At 42.6% G+C, this 20,557-nt stretch overlaps 1 protein-coding gene across 1 annotated transcript; it reads right to left on the bottom strand.

Annotated features, from left to right (window-relative positions):
• Positions 1–8,856: 8,856 nt before the first annotated feature.
• Positions 8,857–12,782, bottom strand: LOC147320317 (complement C1q-like protein 2). The gene is made up of 5 exons (XM_086308169.1): positions 12,596–12,782; positions 12,283–12,336; positions 11,339–11,392; positions 9,937–10,071; positions 8,857–9,833 (listed from the first exon to the last, which is right to left on the bottom strand). The coding sequence occupies exons 1-5, from the start codon at positions 12,780–12,782 to the stop codon at positions 9,553–9,555; spliced, it is 711 nt and encodes a 236-aa protein (XP_086164295.1). The 3' UTR covers positions 8,857–9,552.
• Between the last annotated feature and the right edge of the window lie 7,775 nt (positions 12,783–20,557).

Below are 20,557 nucleotides of genomic sequence, written 5' to 3'. Positions count from 1 at the left end.
ATCCAAGTTGTGCCTTGAAAACAGGAAAGTCGTCTGCATAGAGGAGAACTGTAATAGCAGGCTTGTACAAAGTGAGGCTTTGTGCTCACATTTGCTGCACTCGTTTTACCCTGTTTTGATGCAGAATTCATTTGAAATCAGGCAAGAACTGGACTTATTTTTTATAATGTGTTCTTGTGAATTGATTGTGTATCGCATATGTTTGATTTGACTTTCTGCAAGACAACAGTCGTCCGCTGGCCAAAAAAGTTTTACAAATACCTCCACGTGATCTAGCCTGGATTTGGGAAAGAATAGGAAAAAAAATCTGCTCCTCCTGCTTCAGATGCAATTTGTGTTTCTGTGTTCAGAGGCAGCGGCGAGAGGGGAGACCTCGGCTCATCCAGCTGGAGAGCCTGACCAGGAGGAGTCGAACATTAACTCGGCTCTTCCAGGGCACCCTGCAGACTCGGCTGTTGGCATCGATGAGGGATGACGTGAACGCCAAACTGGAGTCCATCACAGGTCAACTGCAGGTATGCGAGTCAGACCTTCTGAGGAGGGTTTCACTTTTCTCTCTTCTTTATAATTGACTCTTTTCTCTCTCTTTCAGCTCCTTGTCTCAGAGTGGGAGGGATTTGAAGCACAAAGGGAGGAACTTGTCGTTTGGTTGGCTGATATGGATGTCCGCCTGAGTGAGGTTGACTAGCTGACAGGAAACACCTGTGAAAAACTGAAACAACTGCAGGTGTGGGCTTGTTTTGATATGACATATATTTGATATGATACATACGGCTGCTTCTGATCTGCTCACAAATCAGATGGAGGCAGATAAAGAGAGATATTGTTAACCAGCACATCGCACTCCAGCAACCCCATCCACAGGACATCCACGCTGTGCTGAGAGAGCTGACCGCCGCATTGGCTGAACAGAGGGTGAAGATTGCGTTCTTAGAAAAAGAGAATCAAGGTACAGTACGGTTTTACGTCGGGCAGTGAAAGAAGTAAGATCGTCAAGAAACCTTTCAAATGATCCACTGTTGTGTTACTACAGTCACGGGTCAGAAATAATCAGATTAAATATAAGTAAAAATAAAATAAGTAACAAACATTATTGGTTCTCATTAAAAAAATAATATATCTCATTACAGAAAGTCATTGTTGTAACGTAAAACAAATAGACAAACAAAAACAAAGTCAGACAACACAGGAATTATTTAAAGTCTTGCACTCTACTTTTCAGACCATGTGACAAAACTGAAAGAACTGGAAAAAAAGGAGATTGAGCCTGACAAGAAGGTGCAGCAGCTACAAGGTGTTGCATGGAAACAAATATCTTTATACTTATCCAACTACCAAAGAACTCAAAACTGTGATAAACATTACAAAGTGTTTTATAAAAGTAAAGCAAACTTCTTTCTATTCTGTTGATTTAAATGTGCTGCCGTTGTGCCGGGGTTGTGGTAAAGCTGTCCATCCACGTAGAGCTGGTCCACAGCGATGACAGCGCGGGAGCCCTTCTGGATGAAGCAGCGTCGGATTGGGAAGAGGACCAAATTTGGACCACATTTTCAGATGTGGTTTTTCCAAATTTAGTCTTGACAGACATTTTTGCAGTTTTGTCTTTGTAGTCTGACCTGACTGACTCTTTTACAGTTATATAAAAGATTGCACTGTGGGCTGGAGTGGCTTAATTTCTTTTTTTTGAAACCACAATGGCACACTACCCAGACGATTCTGACTCAGACATGGAACTTACGTCATTACCAATGTGCAAGATAGTTGAAAATGTAACTCCTAGTCTTAGCCAACAAGTGGTGGAGTTAAGAACTGAGATGACTAGGTGTTGGGTCTAAATTCACTTTAACACTAGGCTCAGTGACTGTTTATGTGACTCACTGAACATACAGCAGAGCTTACTAAAGCAGTGACAACTCACAACGGGGAACTCTCCCCCTCCTGCAATCCCATAGTCTCCTGTTTTCCCAATGGCCACATCGACACCTCACGTTCCTACGAGGGACAAGACTGAACCCACCAACAATACCAACCCATTCCTGCCCAGCAACCTATTTCAACCTATAAATCCTTTCCTCCCATCTCACTCACTCGAGCTCAGCAGCACTTCCAGAGTGATTGCAGCAGCTTTACATCACGCCAAACTGGAGCCTCCTGTGTATGCTGGGGACGATAAAGTGCAACCCGAGGATTGGTTAGGTGCAGTTGGCGCGTACAAAGCCTCATTGAACCTAACCGATGGGCAGTTGCTAAATGAACTGCCACATTTTCTTGCAAAAGAGCCCAGGAAATGGTTCAAGGCATTGAGCTCCCACATCATGGGCTCAATTCTGTCAGCTGTTTAAGACAGTTTTCCTGCCCTCTGACAACCAAGAATGCATCCTGAGAGGAGTTTTGGATCGTGTTCAGACTCAGGATGAACCACTCCCCACCTTCGTTGCCCACATGCTGAGTGAGTTTGAGAAATTGAAAAGCCCTCCACCTGAAAAAGATAGAATTGACTGTGGCGGAGGTGTGGTCCCGGGCACGGCTGCAGGGGAGGAGTGGTGCAGTGAGCTCAACGGGGCGGTGCTGGAGACGCAGGTGAGAACAGCTGATGGCGTTTGGACTGATGATGGTTTCCTTCCCTTTTATAGTGAGATGGGAGAGGAGTGGAGGGGAGGCTGGAAATCAGCTGAGACCGGAGCTGTCAGACTGTGGTCGGTCATAACAAATGAAAACAATAAATAAACGTGGCATCTGGCGACAAACACTGTGCGTGTGTGTACGTGTGTGAAGTGCATTTCACATTGACCTAATTAGTAAACATGCTCTTGAAAAATACAGAGTTGCCCTGTATGGCGCTAATGGCACTTCTGTAATGGACCTGGTGCTGCGTGCTCATGAGCTTCACTCAGTGCTTGGACGACATAGACCACAGCCTCCTTCGTGTGGCAAAGAAAACTATAACCCTGAACCTTACTGCTTCAAATGCTCTCAGCAAGGGTTCACTACAGCCAAACTGTCTGAAGCAAGTCTCTCGGAGAACCACAAGGATGCTTTACTCAATCTGCTCAGCAAGTTTAGCTCCTTGTTTGATGGTCGTCTTGGCCGTACTGCTCTCACTGAACTCGCCATAGAGACTGGTGATGCAACACCTGTCAATCTCCCACCCTATCGCATGTCACCCACTACGAAACGTGTGATTGAAGAACAAGTGCAACAAATGTTGAAGGACAACATCATTGAACCTTCCACAAGCCCTTGGGCAGCTCCTGTAGTCATTGTCAATAGAGCGGCCGCAGAACCAAGGTTTTGTGTGGACTTTCGAGGGCTCAACCAAGTTACCCGAAAAGACTCTTATCACCTGCCTCGTGTAGATGAGTCTTTAGACTTTCTGGCAAGGGGAAAGTTTGTCTCAACATTGGTCTTAGTGCGAGGCTATTGGCAGGTTGCTGTAGCAGAGGACTCCAAGCCTAAAACTGCCATAATCTCTCACTGCGGTCTCTTCCAGTTTTGGGTGCTGCCCTTTGGGCTCTGCAAAGCACCTGCAACTTTTCAGAGACTTATGAACTCTGTGCTTGCTGGCCTCAATTACAAAACATGCACAGTCTACCTGGATGACATTGTTATCGCCTCACCTACCTTTGAACAGCACTTAGTGGATCTTGAGGAGGTGCTGGGCCGACTCCAGGCTGCTGGCTTGTCATTGAAGCTCAAAAAGTGCCAATTCTGCCTCGATGAATTCACCTTCCTTGGGTACCGCATCACATCATCAGGTGTTAAACCCGATCCAGACAAAGTAAGGGTGGTTAAAGCGTTTGATACGCCAACCTCAGTGAAGCGAGCTTTTGCTAGTGGCTCCCTTCACAAAGCTGAACTCCCCTACTGCACTTCAGAGAAGGAGTGCCTTGCTGTGATATGGGCCCTGCAGGACTTTGATTTCACAAAAGTGCACAAAACAAAGTTCCTGGTGCACTGTCACGCAATCCTTTGCCTCTGACCAGTGACAGGCTGACAGATCTTTTACCAGATCATGCTGTCATGGGCAGCCTGGACATTCATACTCTGCCCCCCGTCATTCTGGCTGACAATTGAGACAACTGCAGTTAGATGATCATGTCACAGGTCCACTCCTCAGAGACATTGAAGCAGACTCTCTGAACAGCTCAGACAGTGCCACCGTGTTGCAGTATGTTGTGTATGACTCTCTTTTGTGTTACAAAGACCCCAAGTCCACATGTGCTTTGCACCCTTTGAAAGAGCTGAAACTGTTTGCCCCTACTTCCATGAGAGGCACCTTGCGGGACTATTTTCATGACCACCCACAGCAGGTCACTTGGGTGGTTTTTTTTTGTTTTGTTTTTTGCCTGTCCCATTTGGTTCTTTAGCCGTCAGAATTGTTGTCTGAAGACCAACAAGGAGACCCAATGGATTTACTTTACCAAATGGATCATCACGGCCTTGCCGTATCGGTCCATTTGATCGACCTTTGTTGTTATTATTTATTTTATTTTATTTTCAGTTGTTACGGATGGGACAGACATGACTGGGGGATAGGAAAGGGAGAAAGAAAGATGAAGGAAAAGAAAAACAGAAGGGAAGAAGGACAGTGAGAAAGGGCACAGAAAAGAAAATCTCCTGGATCACCTGTTGAGAGAAAAAGAAGAGGAAACAAGCAAAAAACCCCAAAGCAGCATATTAAACACAACACCTTCGCATTAATCTAGCTAAGTGTAAACAGCAGTAAATACTAGATATTGAATGTTGTTGTGCAGCACGCAGGACCGACAGCGCACAATGTGCTTTGAAGTGGCAGCCAAGAAAGGTGTAGTTTATGTCCAGTGTTGGAACTAACGCGTTATTAAGTAACGCGTTACAGTAACTACGTTATTATTGTGGTAACGAGCACGGTAACTAGTTATTATGCCAAAACCGGGAACGCGTTACTCGTTACTGGGATTTAGATAGGCTCGTTATTCGTTACTTCGTGTGGTGGCTATCGCGGAGCTTCCACAGATTCAATAACATTAGCGAGTGGTGGAAGCCAGCAGGTGGACGAAGGAAAAGGGAGGCAAGAGGAAAGACCCGAAGCAGCCGCTGGTCTGAGTATCAGGTGAACTGAACTTCAGGTAAGAAGTTATGACCTGCAGTCTGTCTGGGTCAGATATGAACCAAGTTTAGGTGGAGTTTATTTTCGTTATGCTGAGTTTTTCGTACTGCGTACTAGCTAGCATGACGGAGTTTCTATACAGCTGGGTGGTGCTATGTTACTGATGTTGAACTTTATTTTGTTCATAAGGTTAATTATTAGAGTTGCCAACCGTCCCGTAAAAAACGGAATCGTCTCGTATTCAGAGAAAATATTACGCGTTTCGTATTGAGGTGAAAAGGAACAGTTTGTCCCGGACTTCAGCTACAATGAAAAAGACACAAAGCTGGAGTTATTCTGTGTTTACGCTGCACAGCTGCCTCTTCTTCTCTCATTCTGTCCCCTCTCTCTCCTGTTTCTACTTCAATCATGAAACTGATCAATGATCAGCTGATCGGCTTTTCTCTCTTGTTTATTTATCGCCCACTTTGCGCCAGAAAGAGGAAACCAGCGGATATCGCGCTAAACAACAGCAGCACGTTTAAGCTTGATCAGCTGTTGTTAGAATTTATTTAATATTAATTTCTAGTATCAGCTGATGTTTGCTGGAGCCACAGCTGTAAACCTGCTGGTCATGATGTCGGTTTGGATATGTGGTGAGAGGGAAACATGAAGATGAAACCAGGAGATGTCCTTACTGGATCATCAGAGCTGAACAGGTGATGGAGAAACAGGTTTACCTTTTAGGTGACATGAATGAGTTGAAGGGAAGTTATGAGCTGTTTCTGAGAGACAAATAACACCAGGATCCTTTTCTAAGTAGCTGACAGCTGGTAACTGTGCAGGGGCGGGTCTAGCAAAGTGTTGCCAGGGGTCCATGTAGGGCATTAACAGGGAGAGGGGGGCACAAAGAAATACTTTTCTTTCTTATTCTCATTTAAAATGTCTAGCTTTTAAAAAAATAATTATCTGAGTCTTACAAAAAAACAATTGATAGATTGGTGCATATATACCATCAGAACAGTGTACATCACTGTCACAACAGTGTTTATTTTCATTCAAAGGCTTTATGATTTTTCCTATAATGGCGGGCCAGTCTCTAGTCAAAATGCCCGGGCTGATTTTTTGTCCCAGTCCAGCCCTGTATGCAGCTCATCTGCAGTCTGGTGTTACCTACATCTTCCTATTCAGAAGGCAGAATTTCCGAGTTCTGAGTACAATCGAAAGCACCACGACTGCAGTTTTTGTGTTGGATGTAAAAAGCAGGCTAGGATAGAATCAGGCGTGGGATTTCTCTCGTGGAAATGTGCACATTATTTTTTCGTTTGGTAGGTGGCACAGTGCACTTGTGGCAAGTAAGCAAGCTAGAAGACTGGCAAAGTTATGGAAGCAACACATTAACAAGAGAATTCTGAGTAAAAGTTACTTTCCCTAGTAACTAGTTACTCTGAAAGTAACGAGTAACTTGAAGTAACTGAGTTACTTTTGATAGAAGTAACTAGTAATGTAACTAAGTTACTAATTTAAAGTAACTTACCCAACACTGTTTATGTCTATGAACAGTGAACACCTGTGTGGATCAGCGCGCTTGTATTCAGAAGGTTTCCACATGTAATGGTCTGCAAGAGGATGTAGAGAGCCATAGCCCCGTCCCCCAGGGCATGAAGCAGGCATGGAGGAGATCCAGGCCCCAGACATCCAGAGGCTCCCAGAGCAGGAGAGCCCAAGGAGGACCACCGGAGGGGCATCCGTGCCACCCTCCTGGGAAGGGCTGAGGATCCCCAGATGAGGCGTCACCCAGTAGCCACCAAGCAGAAGCCAGAGGGGGCTGCACTGGCGTGCCCGCCGGCTCTGCCGGCAGCCAGCTGTGCCAGAGTGAACTGAGCCGCAGGCCCAGAGGCCGGAGGCCCGAGGGTCCCCCGCACCCCAGAAGAGGCCTGACTGAGCAACAGGCACCAGGCCCCGCCAGGTAGCCACCGGGAGTGAGCTGGTACAAACCTAAGCGCCCAGCCCCGGACACCAAGAACCACCAATGCACCGACCCCTGAGGGCATCAGTCACCGGCAGGGAGTGTGGTGAGGGGAGATAGGCCTCCACACTTTGGAGGGCCTGGGAGTTCCCAGAGAGGTGGAGTCTAAGACCCGACCTGAAATATATAGACACAGACAAACAGGCACACACAGACACAAACATGCATTCCCACTCTCATGCTCACATATACAAACACTCAGCACTCACCCAACATAAGGACTGACATAAATGGACATGTACACACAATCACACTCCCCAAACATACTCTATACCCCGGGTCCAGGTACCCTCGCCCCAGAGGGGGAAACGGCACCTAGGCCGAGGAGATGTTACCCTTCATCCCGGGGTGGAGGCAAGCAGACCGCCCCAGGCTCCGCAGCAGCAGGGAGGCCCCGCATCCCAGATCTCAATCGGACGGCCAACACCTCCTCCCAGCCCCCACGCCCGATGGTCAGCAGAGAACGGGGGTGTGTGAAGACCGCATACCTCCCTCCTCCCGCTCATGTGTAGTGTTGTGGAAAGTCAGAAGCTGTTGCTCATTCGCTCTCCACCTGCACACCTCTGCGGCTGGCTTCATCTCCACCGCACGTTACAGGTTGTCATTTTCAACAAGTACTTGAATGTTTAATTTGCTTAAAATTATTTTTTTCAGAAATGAGCACTAAATCAGATTTTAAAAAGAAATCTCAGAAATCATAAGTAATTCATTGCTTGCCTATTTTTAGTAGTCTGGGAGCAGTTACAGTGTCTGTGGGCATGCAGTTTTAGAAGGATGACAAGAGGAGAGAAACTGCAGAGAGTCACATAAGATTGCAACACTGCTTTCTGTTCTCAACTCTGGATAGTGATACTTTGCTAAGCTTGACAGTCAACGCTAAAAAACGAGAGAAAATTCTGTGAGTGAAACAAATGAGCTTTGAACCACTTCTTAGCACTTTTGCTGCACTCGCACTGACCCACATCTCCTCAACAGGGCCTCTAGGACTGAGGGGAACAGCACCAAGTTGCAGGAAGTGACATCCACAGAGCGCCAAAGACCACACAAATGTTATGTGTTATGACCTTTGTGAAAAAGTCCAGTGTAACAAACCCTGATGCTGCATTCAGGCCATACAGGCTTTGAGAAATCACCAACAGAAGGCATCAAGAAGAAGCTAAAAAGACTCATAGATAATCAAAGGGAAAAGAAAGACAACCATCCTACAGAGAATTCACATCATTCTCCAGAATCTAATACAGTTATTATTGATTATATTAAAAAATATTTTGGCCCAGAAGGAATCCCAGCTTTAAGATAAACTTGTAATGTTGGAAAAAAGGGGAATTTTCCAATGATATAACCAGATTTTACTGTCCACCTATCCCATATGGAAAGTTTAACCAGAATGTACTTGTTGAAGTTTTCCTGCTTGACTAATCAGAAAACCTATAAAATGTTAAGAGAAACAATGTTTATTTCTGTTTCTCTGTAAAAGAGACATTGAACTGAGAAAACTTTGTTGTTAAAACGATTAAACATACAATAATGTTATTGGTTCTTCTCCTTATTATTATTATTAAAGTCACGATTTGTCATAGTCCCCCAATCCTCTCTGTGCTGGCCTACCATTTTCTCTCCCTCCTCTTTATGTGTGTGTGTTAGTTTTTGTTCAGGGACAGGACTCATTCTGCGTTTCCACCTGTGATAGTAACTCCCAGCATGTGTAGATTTGATTGCTGCTCTATGTATGAAACACATGAAAAGAAATCAACAGCGTTAGTTCAAAGATGCTTTTATTTTGAAAGTAAAGAATTTAAAGAAATGAACCCGAGTAAGTTTACAGTCAGTTATCTGTGTCTGCATTTGGATTCAGATGAAAAATAAGGAAACATTCCTCCACAGCACTGACACACATTTTATATCAAACTAAATCAGCTGTTTACAGTTTTATCATGATAGTCAGATTAAGTTTAACATCTGTTAAGAGTTTAAGAAAAACACTTGCATGATTATCAAAGAAGAGAAAAAAGAGGAACTGTTGGATTTTGCTCAACTTAACAGGAAAGACTCCAGTTAAAAGCAAACATGTGGGCCAGCAGTCACCAAAATAACAGACTGACCAACACAGGACAGTGGAGCCAATAAAAAACGATGCAGTTTACCAACTTATAGAAAATAGTCAGGACCTAATGGAGGAGCAGCACTTTGTGAAGAGCCGACTCGAAGAAAGGACAAAGAGAAGAGAATCACTGAGCATTTAACTGGATGTATTTGAATCAAAGATAACAAGAAGAAGTAAATTATCTGAGTCAGTAGAAACAAATAAACACAAAACTAGAACCCAACCAGAAAGAGAGAGAGAGCAAGAAACTGATTCCAGCAGGTGATTTACTTCCTGTTTTACTTCTAAAAATGGCTAAGCTCCGCCCACACAGGACAGGCCAAACAGGAAGTGTTGGAGCTGTCACACCTCTCACATGGTGAAGATCAGATGACCACTGAAGGTGGTGTGATGATTTTGATTGTCATATATCCTTCTACCATCGAGGAGACGCACAAACACCTGATCTCCAACCTCTAGAAGCAGTGAGGCTCCATTAGAGCCACTCAGTTCTCCAGCTGCTGTTTGGTGTTCATATGCAATAACAACGAGCCCTTGATTCTTGTACAAATAAGCACCTACAGCAACACCACCATGTCCAAACATGTGCAACTCAAAGTGGTAGACTCCTCTCACTGGTGCAGTGAAAATACCTGTGGGACATTTGTTTTTGTTAAAAGGAAAATCAGCTGTTAGAACATCTGGAACATCAGCCTGACATCAACATAGCTGAGAAGTGACATTCAGTGTTATTACCTGTGGATGGGTTGTAGGCATTTCCAATGTTCGTGATAACATGTTTGAAGACCAGAGTGGTCTCTGTGTTAAAGGGTCCGACGTATGGTCCAGTGCCTGGAAGAAGCACAGCTGCTGAGAAAGCCACATGTGTGGCTGAGAGAGAGAGAGAAATGTCATTATTTAAACTTCCTGTTGTAGAGTTCGACTCTTCCCAAAAAAGTGACCATGACAAAAACTTTAATCTCCAATGAAAGAAATGTTTGACAGCTGGAAGCGTTTCACTGTCACAGAAGAAATCAAACTCTGTGACTTGAAAATGAAATTTGATCAAATCTAACTTTGAGGATCCTAAACTCGTCCTTTAGATCAGACAGGAAGTTATTTTGTAGCTTCTGCCAAGACAACAAACTGTGTTATTCAGTCTTTTAGTTGCATTTTGGTTTGTGCTTCAGAAAAACATAAGCTCAGTTTAATGTCATTCAGTTTTCAAAAAACAGGAAAAGGAAACTGTGCATGGCTTTAAACGCTTATCCAACAGGTGCTCATCAGCAGGGTGAACACAAGTTCAATACAAAACAGGAGTTCGTGGGGTCACCTGTTTCTGACAAGATCATATAAAAATAAAACATTAAAATAGACTAACGTGTATCAAGTCTGAGTCTTCATCAAGGTCTGACAAATATACAGTCAGCCCTGAGTGGCTCTCACCCTACATCTGTGCCAATGTATTTTAAACCTTAGAGCAAACTCATTTTTCAGTGGTGACAGATTTCTTTAGGAGAGAAAAAACATGATGTTTCTGCCATTTAATTCTTTGTCTAGTTCTTTTTGTCTTCAGCGTAGTATAAATGACCATGGAGAGGTTTTTATGAGTAGGAAAAGCCATAAACCTGATAATAACTAATACAGAACTCTCACTGAAACAGTGAAAAGTCCAAAAGTTTATGACCTTGTTCATATTTTCCTAAGCTGACCAGGGGGTCAGATTGGAGTGTTCGGCAAGTCAATTCTGGCCCCTGGGCTTAAAGTTTAACACCCCAGCCGTAGCAGATGCTAAAAGTGAAAATTGCCAAAATACAGAGGTCCATACATATAAAAACTATATGAAGACTCAGAGGCAATATGTATTTCTTGGTAAATTTCTCCAGGAATTCAATTTCTTTTTTGATAATTTTATCCTAGAGTCCCTCAGAAATTCTTTTTTCATAATGTAATTCAGAAAAGTGGATCCAGTAATTGTACTTGATGTGTAAAAACACTGTGTGTACTAAAGTTATTTCTGTGAATGAAATAAAAATGTTCAAACACAGTGACACCACTTTATGAATAGATTGATAGCACTGACATATGTTGATCCACCAAAAGTAAAACATCTGCACAGCCAGTAAATGCACAGTCAGATAAGATTTCCACACAGTACCTTGTAGCTCCTGCTTCAGCGCGTCAATCTCAGTCTTCAGCTTTGCTGCATGATCTGAAAAAAGCAAAGAGATCAAACAATCTCACTGACAGCACACAGTGATTCACATGTTTTTATCTGTAAGTAAGAAAGTAACTGTGACTCTCATTCTGTTCATGCTACACTGAGCGGTGGTCTCCCCCACGTCCCCTCATCCTCCACCTCACACAGGACCACACCTCCTACAGGTGCTGGGTGGAGAATGGTTGAAGAAGCAGACTTGTTTGACTGCATCACTGATTCTCATTTGAAATCTGTGCAGTTTCACGCTGTCATGTTTATCCACAGTCTGTCAACTCTCCACTTTGTGTTTCCCTCTCTCTTTCACTGAGACATGAACCCTAGACTGTATGTAAACAATGGCGTTATCATGCCACTATAGCTCTGCTGGTTGAGCAGGTGACCAGTATTGATTATACTTACATAGCACCTTTCTACTCAGCTGACCACACAATGTGCTTGTATTCATACACATACTTTTGATCTTTGTCTAAGAGCTTTGCCTAACACACTCTGATAGAGGCATGTCGCCCAAAGAAGCTTCAGCATGTGGAGCCAGAGAGCGATCCACCAACCTTCCAGTTGGTAGATGAGCTGCTACCACCTAAGCCACAGCTGCCCCGTATGCTGAAAGACTGCAGTGCAGCTCATTTGCCCTCGCTCTCTCCCTGCTTTACCACAAATAAAGACAATGTTGGTGGTCAAGTTGCCTCTGTGATGAACTACAGATTTTCTAGCACAGTAGCGCCACCTGGTGGACACATTTATAGGAGTAACATATGTTGATCCACCAAGTTTTAAGTCAAATATTTACACCCTTTATATTTTAGCATCAAAAACGTGTCAGCTGCAGATTTTTTTAACAGTTAGAAATGATCAGAGCCATGATGATTTCCACACAATACCTGTAGACTGCAGCTTCAGCTGGTCAATTTCACTCTTCAGCTTTGCGGTCTGTTCTGAAATAAGTGCAAAATAAAATTTATTTCCCTGGACCATCAATTTCTTTAAGGATTGGCCAATATTTCTATACTTACTTTTATATTTCATTTCTATACAAAATATTTATTTTCACAAGAAAACAAAACCATGAATGTTTGTCATTTCAGTCATTCTGAATATTTACGAGTGACATTGATATCTCTCTAACACAACACTGGATCATATGCCAATTTGTTTTTGCTGTTACTTCTCTCACTACCTGACATGATACTGTACCTTGAGTCTCTTTCTGTAGGACCGTGATCTGCTCTTTCTGCACAGCCACTGAGGCGGTCAGCTGTCTCAGCACAGCTTGGGTGTCCTGTGGACAGGGTTGTTGGTTTGAAGACTTATCTGCTTCAGCCAGATTTGCTGAAAGAGTGCAGACTGAAAGCAACAGCGAGAAAAACACAATGACCTCCATGGTGATATTGTGTCCTCTGCTACTCCGACTGAGCTTTTTATAGCATGTCAGACAAAGGTGTGTATATGGGGAGGTTACTTCCTCCAAACTTCCTCCCACAGACACAGCAAAATCTGAAACTTTCACTACAACACAAGTAAAGACTTTATCAATGAACCATGAATATCACATTTTCATCTTGTTACGCTTTGTGAAGCTGGTCACGTTTTGTTTCTCTTTTCAGACTGTTGGAGATTGAGGAAATCTTGAGAGAATGAGGAAGAGGAATGCAAAAGAGATGAACGGATAAAACACCAGCTGAAAGGTGCTGTTTAATTACATTACTTGTGAGGTCAAACCCAGTCATATTTTGGTCTGTGGCCTTGTATTTTTGTAGCTTTGAAACTATGGTCTGGAGGTGTTTACGCCTGGGGCGGTTGATGAGGAAGTCCAACTGTACTTGAATGGCTTACCCTCTGCATTAAGGCTGGTGTATCTTTGCAATAACTGTCATGGTTGTGTTGTATGGCAAGCAGGATGAGGACCCGTATGTAGGCCTGAAGAATAAACTCAAAACGGCAGCTTTATTGCTGGAAAAACTCACGACAAATACAAACCTAAAGGAGAAACTGGAAACAAGAAACTCAAACTAGAAAACAAACCATGAACTGAGAACTAGGAAGTGAGCAGAAACACAGAGGAGAAAAACACAGCATTGTGACGGTATGATGGGGAACAGGTGGAAACACAGCTGGGACTAATCTGACATAATGAGACAGGGGAAAGCAAAGCTCAAAACACTGGACACAGGACACGAGACTCTCAAAGTAAAACAGAAAACACAAGCGACACTCGCAAGGGTCGGCTGTCGCAGGGAAATGAACTGGAATACAGGGGGGTCATCAACCCAAGGACAGTCAGGGAAAATAGATGAAGATCTTTTTAGACAGGACAGCTACAGCTGCCCGTAGTGGACCTTATCACAGCCACAGAAACTGCCATAAGAATTAATAAATTAACACAACCTGAAGCAGAGCAAATCAGGATGAAGTTTTCAGCCACTCCCTCCAGCGCAACAACAAGTAACCCGATCAAACAGCTCCTTTCAGCTAAGCCGGTGTTTTCCTGGTTCATCTCTGTTGTGTTTTAAAGATATCACCATTATCTAACAATCATGCCAACTGATAAGCTTGACACAATACAAGAAACATGAGGATGTGGAACAGAAGACCAGTAAAAGGGGAAAGTAGAGCTCTCTTTCTTTCCCAGCAGAACTTGGTTAGCTTTGGTCTTTGTAATGTTTTTATACAGAGATATCAGTGGGGCAAAAAAGTATTTAGTCAGCCACCGATTGTGCAAGTTCCCCCACCTAAAATGATGACAGAGGTCAGTAATTTGCACCAGAGGTACACTTCAACTGTGAGAGACAGAATGTGAAAAAAAAATCCATGAATCCACATGGTAGGATTTGTAAAGAATTTATTCGTAAATCAGGGTGGAAAATAAGTATTTGGTCAATAACAAAAATACAACTCAATACTTTGTAACATAACCTTTGTTGGCAATAACAGAGGTCAAACGTTTACTATAGGTCTTTACCAGGTTTGCACACACAGTAGCTGGTATTTTGGCCCATTCCTCCATGCAGATCTTCTCGAGAGCAGTGATGTTTTGGGGCTGTCGCCGAGCAACACGGACTTTCAACTCCCGCCACAGATTTTCTATGGGGTTGAGGTCTGGAGACTGGCTAGGCCACTCCAGGACTTTCAAATGCTTCTTACGGAGCCACTCCTTTGTTGCCCGGGCGGTGTGTTTTGGATCATTGTCATGTTGGAAGACCCAGCCTCGTTTCATCTTCAAAGTTCTCACTGATGGAAGGAGGTTTTGGCTCAAAATCTCACGATACATGGCCCCATTCATTCTGTCCTTAACACGGATCAGTCGTCCTGTCCCCTTGGCAGAAAAACAGCCCCATTGCATGATGTTTCCACCCCCATGCTTCACAGTAGGTATGGTGTTCTTGGGATGCAACTCAGTATTCTTCTTCCTCCAAACACGACGAGTTGAGTTTATACCAAAAAGTTCTACTTTGGTTTCATCTGACCACATGACATTCTCCCAATCCTCTGCTGTATCATCCATGTGCTCTCTGGCAAACTTCAGACGGGCCTGGACATGCACTGGCTTCAGCAGCGGAACACGTCTGGCACTGCGGGATTTGATTCCCTGCCGTTGTAGTGTGTTACTGATGGTGACCTTTGTTACTTTGGTCCCAGCTCTCTGCAGGTCATTCACCAGGTCCCCCCGTGTGGTTCTGGGATCTTTGCTCACCGTTCTCATGATCATTTTGACCCCACGGGATGAGATCTTGCGTGGAGCCCCAGATCGAGGGAGATTATCAGTGGTCTTGTATGTCTTCCATTTTCTGATGATTGCTCCCACAGTTGATTTTTTCACACCAAGCTGCTTGCCTATTGTAGATTCACTCTTCCCAGTCTGGTGCAGGTCTACAATACTTTTCCTGGTGTCCTTCGAAAGCTCTTTGGTCTTGGCCATGGCGGAGTTTGGAGTCTGACTGTTTGAGGCTGTGGACAGGTGTCTTTTATACAGATGATGAGTTCAAACAGGTGCCATTCATACAGGTAACGAGTGGGGGACAGAAAAGCTTCTTACAGAAGACGTTACAGGTCTGTGAGAGCCAGAGATTTTCCTTGTTTGAGGTGACCAAATACTTATTTTCCACCCTAATTTACGAATAAATTCTTTACAAATCCTACCATGTGGATTCATGGATTTTTTTTTTCACATTCTGTCTCTCACAGTTGAAGTGTACCTCTGGTGCAAATTACTGACCTCTGTCATCATTTTAGGTGGGGGAACTTGCACAATCGGTGGCTGACTAAATACTTTTTTGCCCCACTGTATCAGTTGGATATGTACTATACATATGTGCATGAAAACCACATTGTTCTGAGAAAATGGTTGTGAGTCAAGTAATAATTAATCTGTCACTCAGGGGCTATAAATCTACCCTGTGATCTTTTTCAGTTATGATTAGGAATACAACTTCTGCTTATTAAGTGGTAATAAGCATACGGTAGCGTTCATACAACTAATTTCATTTCACCAAAACACAAAAATATGTTTTTTTAACTAAACTGATAATAGAGTTTTAAAGAGGGCTAGAAATGACTTGTTTTCTACACTTCTTCTCAGTGTTGCGCTCTACCACTTCCTCCTAACGTTATCCGAACATGGGCATGAGCATGGGTGTCTTGCTTTCTATTAAAGAACACACAAATTATAGAAGAAACACATTTAATAAAGAATGAGTTTTAATTTTTTGTCATTTTAATATAATTAGTTATACAAATTTGTTAAACTGCAGGAATGTCTTAAAGATATAAAGACTTGGGTGACCTCTAATTTCCTGCTTCTAAATTCAGATAAAAAATTATACAATAACTTGAAGTTATTGTACTCAGCCCCCAAAATCTTGAATATGCTCTCTGCTTGTTCTAAATGGCATTACCTTGGCCTTCTTGGAGTCATTTTTTAACAGTATATGTCTTTCGGTGTGCATATGAAACAACTATGTAGGACTGCTTTCTTCCATTTGAGCTGTGGTATTCAACATGTTGTGCAGCTCTGAAGCTGACACTCAAGAAATACAGCTGTTTGGGTCGAAATGTCACTATTAGCTTTGGGCAGAAATCCTAAATTCAGTTTTGTGACTACAGAAAACAAGTGCAGGATATTTGTTTGTGAAAGGGTGACCGGAACTGATGCCACTGTAGGACACTTCCTCATACTTCTGGAGTTTGAATTTTGTGAAGCTGGTCACGTTTTGTTTCTCTTTTCAGACTGTTGGAGATTGAGGAAATCTTGAGAGAATGAGGAAGAGGAATGCAAAAGAGATGAACGGATAAAACACCAGCTGAAAGGTGCTGTTTAATTACATTACTTGTGAGGTCAAACCCAGTCATATTTTGGTCTGTGGCCTTGTATTTTTGTAGCTTTGAAACTATGGTCTGGAGGTGTTTACGCCTGGGGCGGTTGATGAGGAAGTCCAACTGTACTTGAATGGCTTATCCTCTGCATTAAGGCTGGTGTATCTTTGCAATAACTGTCATGGTTGTGTTGTATGGCAAGCAGGATGAGGACCCGTATGTAGGCCTGAAGAATAAACTCAAAACGGCAGCTTTATTGCTGGAAAAACTCACGACAAATACAAACCTAAAGGAGAAACTGGAAACAAGAAACTCAAACTAGAAAACAAACCATGAACTGAGAACTAGGAAGTGAGCAGAAACACAGAGGAGAAAAACACAGCATTGTGACGGTATGATGGGGAACAGGTGGAAACACAGCTGGGACTAATCTGACATAATGAGACAGGGGAAAGCAAAGCTCAAAACACTGGACACAGGACACGAGACTCTCAAAGTAAAACAGAAAACACAAGCGACACTCGCAAGGGTCGGCTGTCGCAGGGAAATGAACTGGAATACAGGGGGGTCATCAACCCAAGGACAGTCAGGGAAAATAGATGAAGATCTTTTTAGACAGGACAGCTACAGCTGCCCGTAGTGGACCTTATCACAGCCACAGAAACTGCCATAAGAATTAATAAATTAACACAACCTGAAGCAGAGCAAATCAGGATGAAGTTTTCAGCCACTCCCTCCAGCGCAACAACAAGTAACCCGATCAAACAGCTCCTTTCAGCTAAGCTGGTGTTTTCCTGGTTCATCTCTGTTGTTTTTAAAGATATCACCATTATCTAACAATCATGCCAACTGATAAGCTTGACACAATACAAGAAACATGAGGATGTGGAACAGAAGACCAGTAAAAGGGGAAAGTAGAGCTCTCTTTCTTTCCCAGCAGAACTTGGTTAGCTTTGGTCTTTGTAATGTTTTTATACAGAGATATCAGTTGGATATGTACTATACATATGTGCATGAAAACCACATTGTTCTGAGAAAATGGTTGTGAGTCAAGTAATAATTAATCTGACACTCAGGGGCTATAAATCTACCCTGTGATCTTTTTCAGTTATGATTAGGAATACAACTTCTGCTTATTACTGTCTGATCATTACTGTGTTTTCTTTGAAAGTAAAATCTCAGCCCACACAAATATATCAACAACAGTGATCACAAAACGGTGTATAACTGAAGACAGTAGTGCAATTTTTAACCAGGTCTTCCCATTAACACCTGACCTGTCCAGAGGGTCAGTCAATGAGCTCGTCAATAGCTTCAATGCTAACATGTTAAATGTAATGGACACTATTGCTCCCATTAAGGTGAAGGTTATCTCTGGAAGGAAAAAGTCTCCATGGAGAAACTCCACACTGGTGAAAAATGAAAAAAGAGAGTGTAGGAAAGCTGAGCGCAGATGGAGAAAAACAAACCTCCAGGTTCATTATGACATTTATAAAGAGAAACTTCACAATTATAATTTACAACTGAGGAATGCAAGGAGGTCCTACTTCTCTGACATCATCACTAAAAACAGCCATAATGCTCGGGTCTTATTTTCTACAGTTGACAGGCTAACAAACCCTCCTGTGTCAGTGGCAGCTGAACTTCATTCGACCATGGCCTGCAATGACTTTGCCAAATTCTTCACTGAAAAAATCCAAAAAATTAGACAAGCAATTGGTACATCAACAGCAGATCCAGGATATGTACTGTGTCCACCAAAAAACTGTTTAAACACCATGAAACAGTTTCAACCTATTAACAGCAAAGACCTGGAGGACATCTTAGGTCAACTGAACTCCTCCTCCTGCTGTTTAGATGTCCTGCCAACAAGTTTTTTCAAAAAGGTCTCAAAGACTTTAGAGTCAGACCGGTTACAGATCGTCAACTTTTCCTTAATGTCAGGTGTGTTTCCAGAATCACTAAAAACTGCTGTAATCAAACCTATACTGAAAAAGGACAATCTTGACAAGACACAAATGAACAACTACAGGCCGATCTCAAATCTCCCGTTTTTAAGTAAGACCATTGAAAAAGCAGTTTCTCAACAGCTCAGTTACTTCTTAAAACAGAATAATTGCTACGATGCCTTCCAGTCAGGTTTTAGACAGAACCACAGCACTGAAACCGCTCTGACCAAAGTGTTTAATGACATATGTCTGAATACAGACAGTGGAAAAATGTCAGTCTTAGTTTTACTGGATCTCAGTGCAGCATTTGATACAGTTGACCACAACATATTACTCAAACGACTGGAGAACGGGACAGGTCTTTCAGGAACTGTACTAAACTGGTTCAAAACATACGTAGAAAACAGGAAATACTTTGTATCAATAGGTAACTTCACATCTGAGCAGACAAGTATCACATGTGGAGTTCCCCAAGGTTCCATCTTGGGACCCCTTCTGTTTAACATCTACATGCTCCCACTGGCACAGATTATAAACAACAACAAAATAAACTATCACAGCTATGCAGATGACACACAAATATATATCACAATGTCACCAGGAGACCGAGGCCCTGTACAGGCTCTTGGTAAATGCATTGAGGAAATCAATGACTGGTTGTGCCACAATTTTCTCCAGCTAAACAAAAACAAAACTGAGGTAATAGTCTTTGGCGCCAAAGAAAAACGATTACAGGTCACCAGAGAACTTCAATCTATACATCTAAAAACCACAAACCAGGCGAGAAATGTGGGTGTAGTGATGGATGCAGACCTAAACTTAGAAAAACACATTAAGACAATAACAAAGTCAGCTTACTATCACCTCAAGAATATATCAAGGATAAAAGATCTGATGTCTCAACAGGACCTGGAAAAACTAGTCCATGCATTCATCTTTAGTAGGCTTGATTACTGTAACAGCATCTTTACAGGTCTACCTAAAAAATCAGTCAGACAACTACAGCTCATTCAGAACTCTGCTGCTCGAGTCCTCACTAAGACCAAAAAAGTGGACCACATCAGTCCAGCTCTGAGGTCCTTACACTGGCTGCCTGTCCGTCAGAGGATAGACTTTAAAGTTCTGATGCTGGTCTATAAAGCTCTGAATGGTTTAGGACCAAAATACATCAATGACCTCCTGACCCAGTATGGACCATCCAGATCCCTCAGGTCATCTGGATCCGGTCTTTTATCAGTTCCCAGAGTCAGAACCAGACACGGAGAAGCTGCATTCAGCTTTTATGCTCCTTATATCTGGAACAAACTCCCAGAAAGCCTCAGATCAGCTGAAACACTCAGTTTATTTAAATCCAGGTTGAAGACTCACCTGTTCTCAGCTGCATTTGAATAAAGCACCAAATCCACACTTTTAAGCTTAAATTTCAAAACTTACATTTAACTACTGATTTTATCTACTGTTCTGATTTTATCTGTTTTGATTTTATATACTGTTGTTTGTTTGTTTGTTTGTTAATTAGTTAGTTAGTTTATTTGCTTGTTTTAATCAATTTTAAATCATGCTTTTTATTTGTTCTTGTTTCTAATGTCTCTGTAAAGCACTTTGAATCACCTTGTTGTTGAATTGTGCTATACAAATAAACTTGCCTTGCCTTGCCTTATTAAGTGGTAATAAGCATACGGTAGCGTTCATACAACTAATTTCATTTCACCAAAACACAAAAATATGTTTTTTAACTAAACTGATAATAGAGTTTTAAAGAGGGCTAGAAATGATTTGTTTTCTACACTTCTTCTCAGTTTTGCGCTCCCACCATTTCCTCCTAACGTTATCCGAACATGGGCATGAGCATGGGTGTCTTGCTTTCTATTAAAGAACACACAAATTATAGAAGAAA

This window comes from Aulonocara sp. 'chitande type north' Nkhata Bay, linkage group LG10 (assembly GCF_057382095.1).
Source record: "Aulonocara sp. 'chitande type north' Nkhata Bay isolate Kocher_YH1m ecotype deep benthic linkage group LG10, A_spYH_male_GT1.1, whole genome shotgun sequence".
In the NCBI taxonomy this organism is placed as follows: domain Eukaryota; kingdom Metazoa; phylum Chordata; class Actinopteri; order Cichliformes; family Cichlidae; genus Aulonocara; species Aulonocara sp. 'chitande type north' Nkhata Bay.
The sequence above is the reverse complement of the archived record's forward strand: the minus strand, read 5'-3'. Positions and strand labels throughout refer to the sequence as shown.

Coding starts and splice junctions, on each gene's coding strand:
- LOC147320317 (XM_086308169.1), bottom strand. CDS start 12,782: ATGGAGGTCATTGTGTTTTTCTCGCTGTTGCTTTCAGTCTGCACTCTT. Junction 10,072..11,338: donor GCTGAAGCAGGAGCTACAAG/GTACTGTGTGGA, acceptor TCTCTCTCTCAG/CCACACATGTGGCTTTCTCA. Junction 9,834..9,936: donor TGCCTACAACCCATCCACAG/GTAATAACACTG, acceptor AATGTCCCACAG/GTATTTTCACTGCACCAGTG.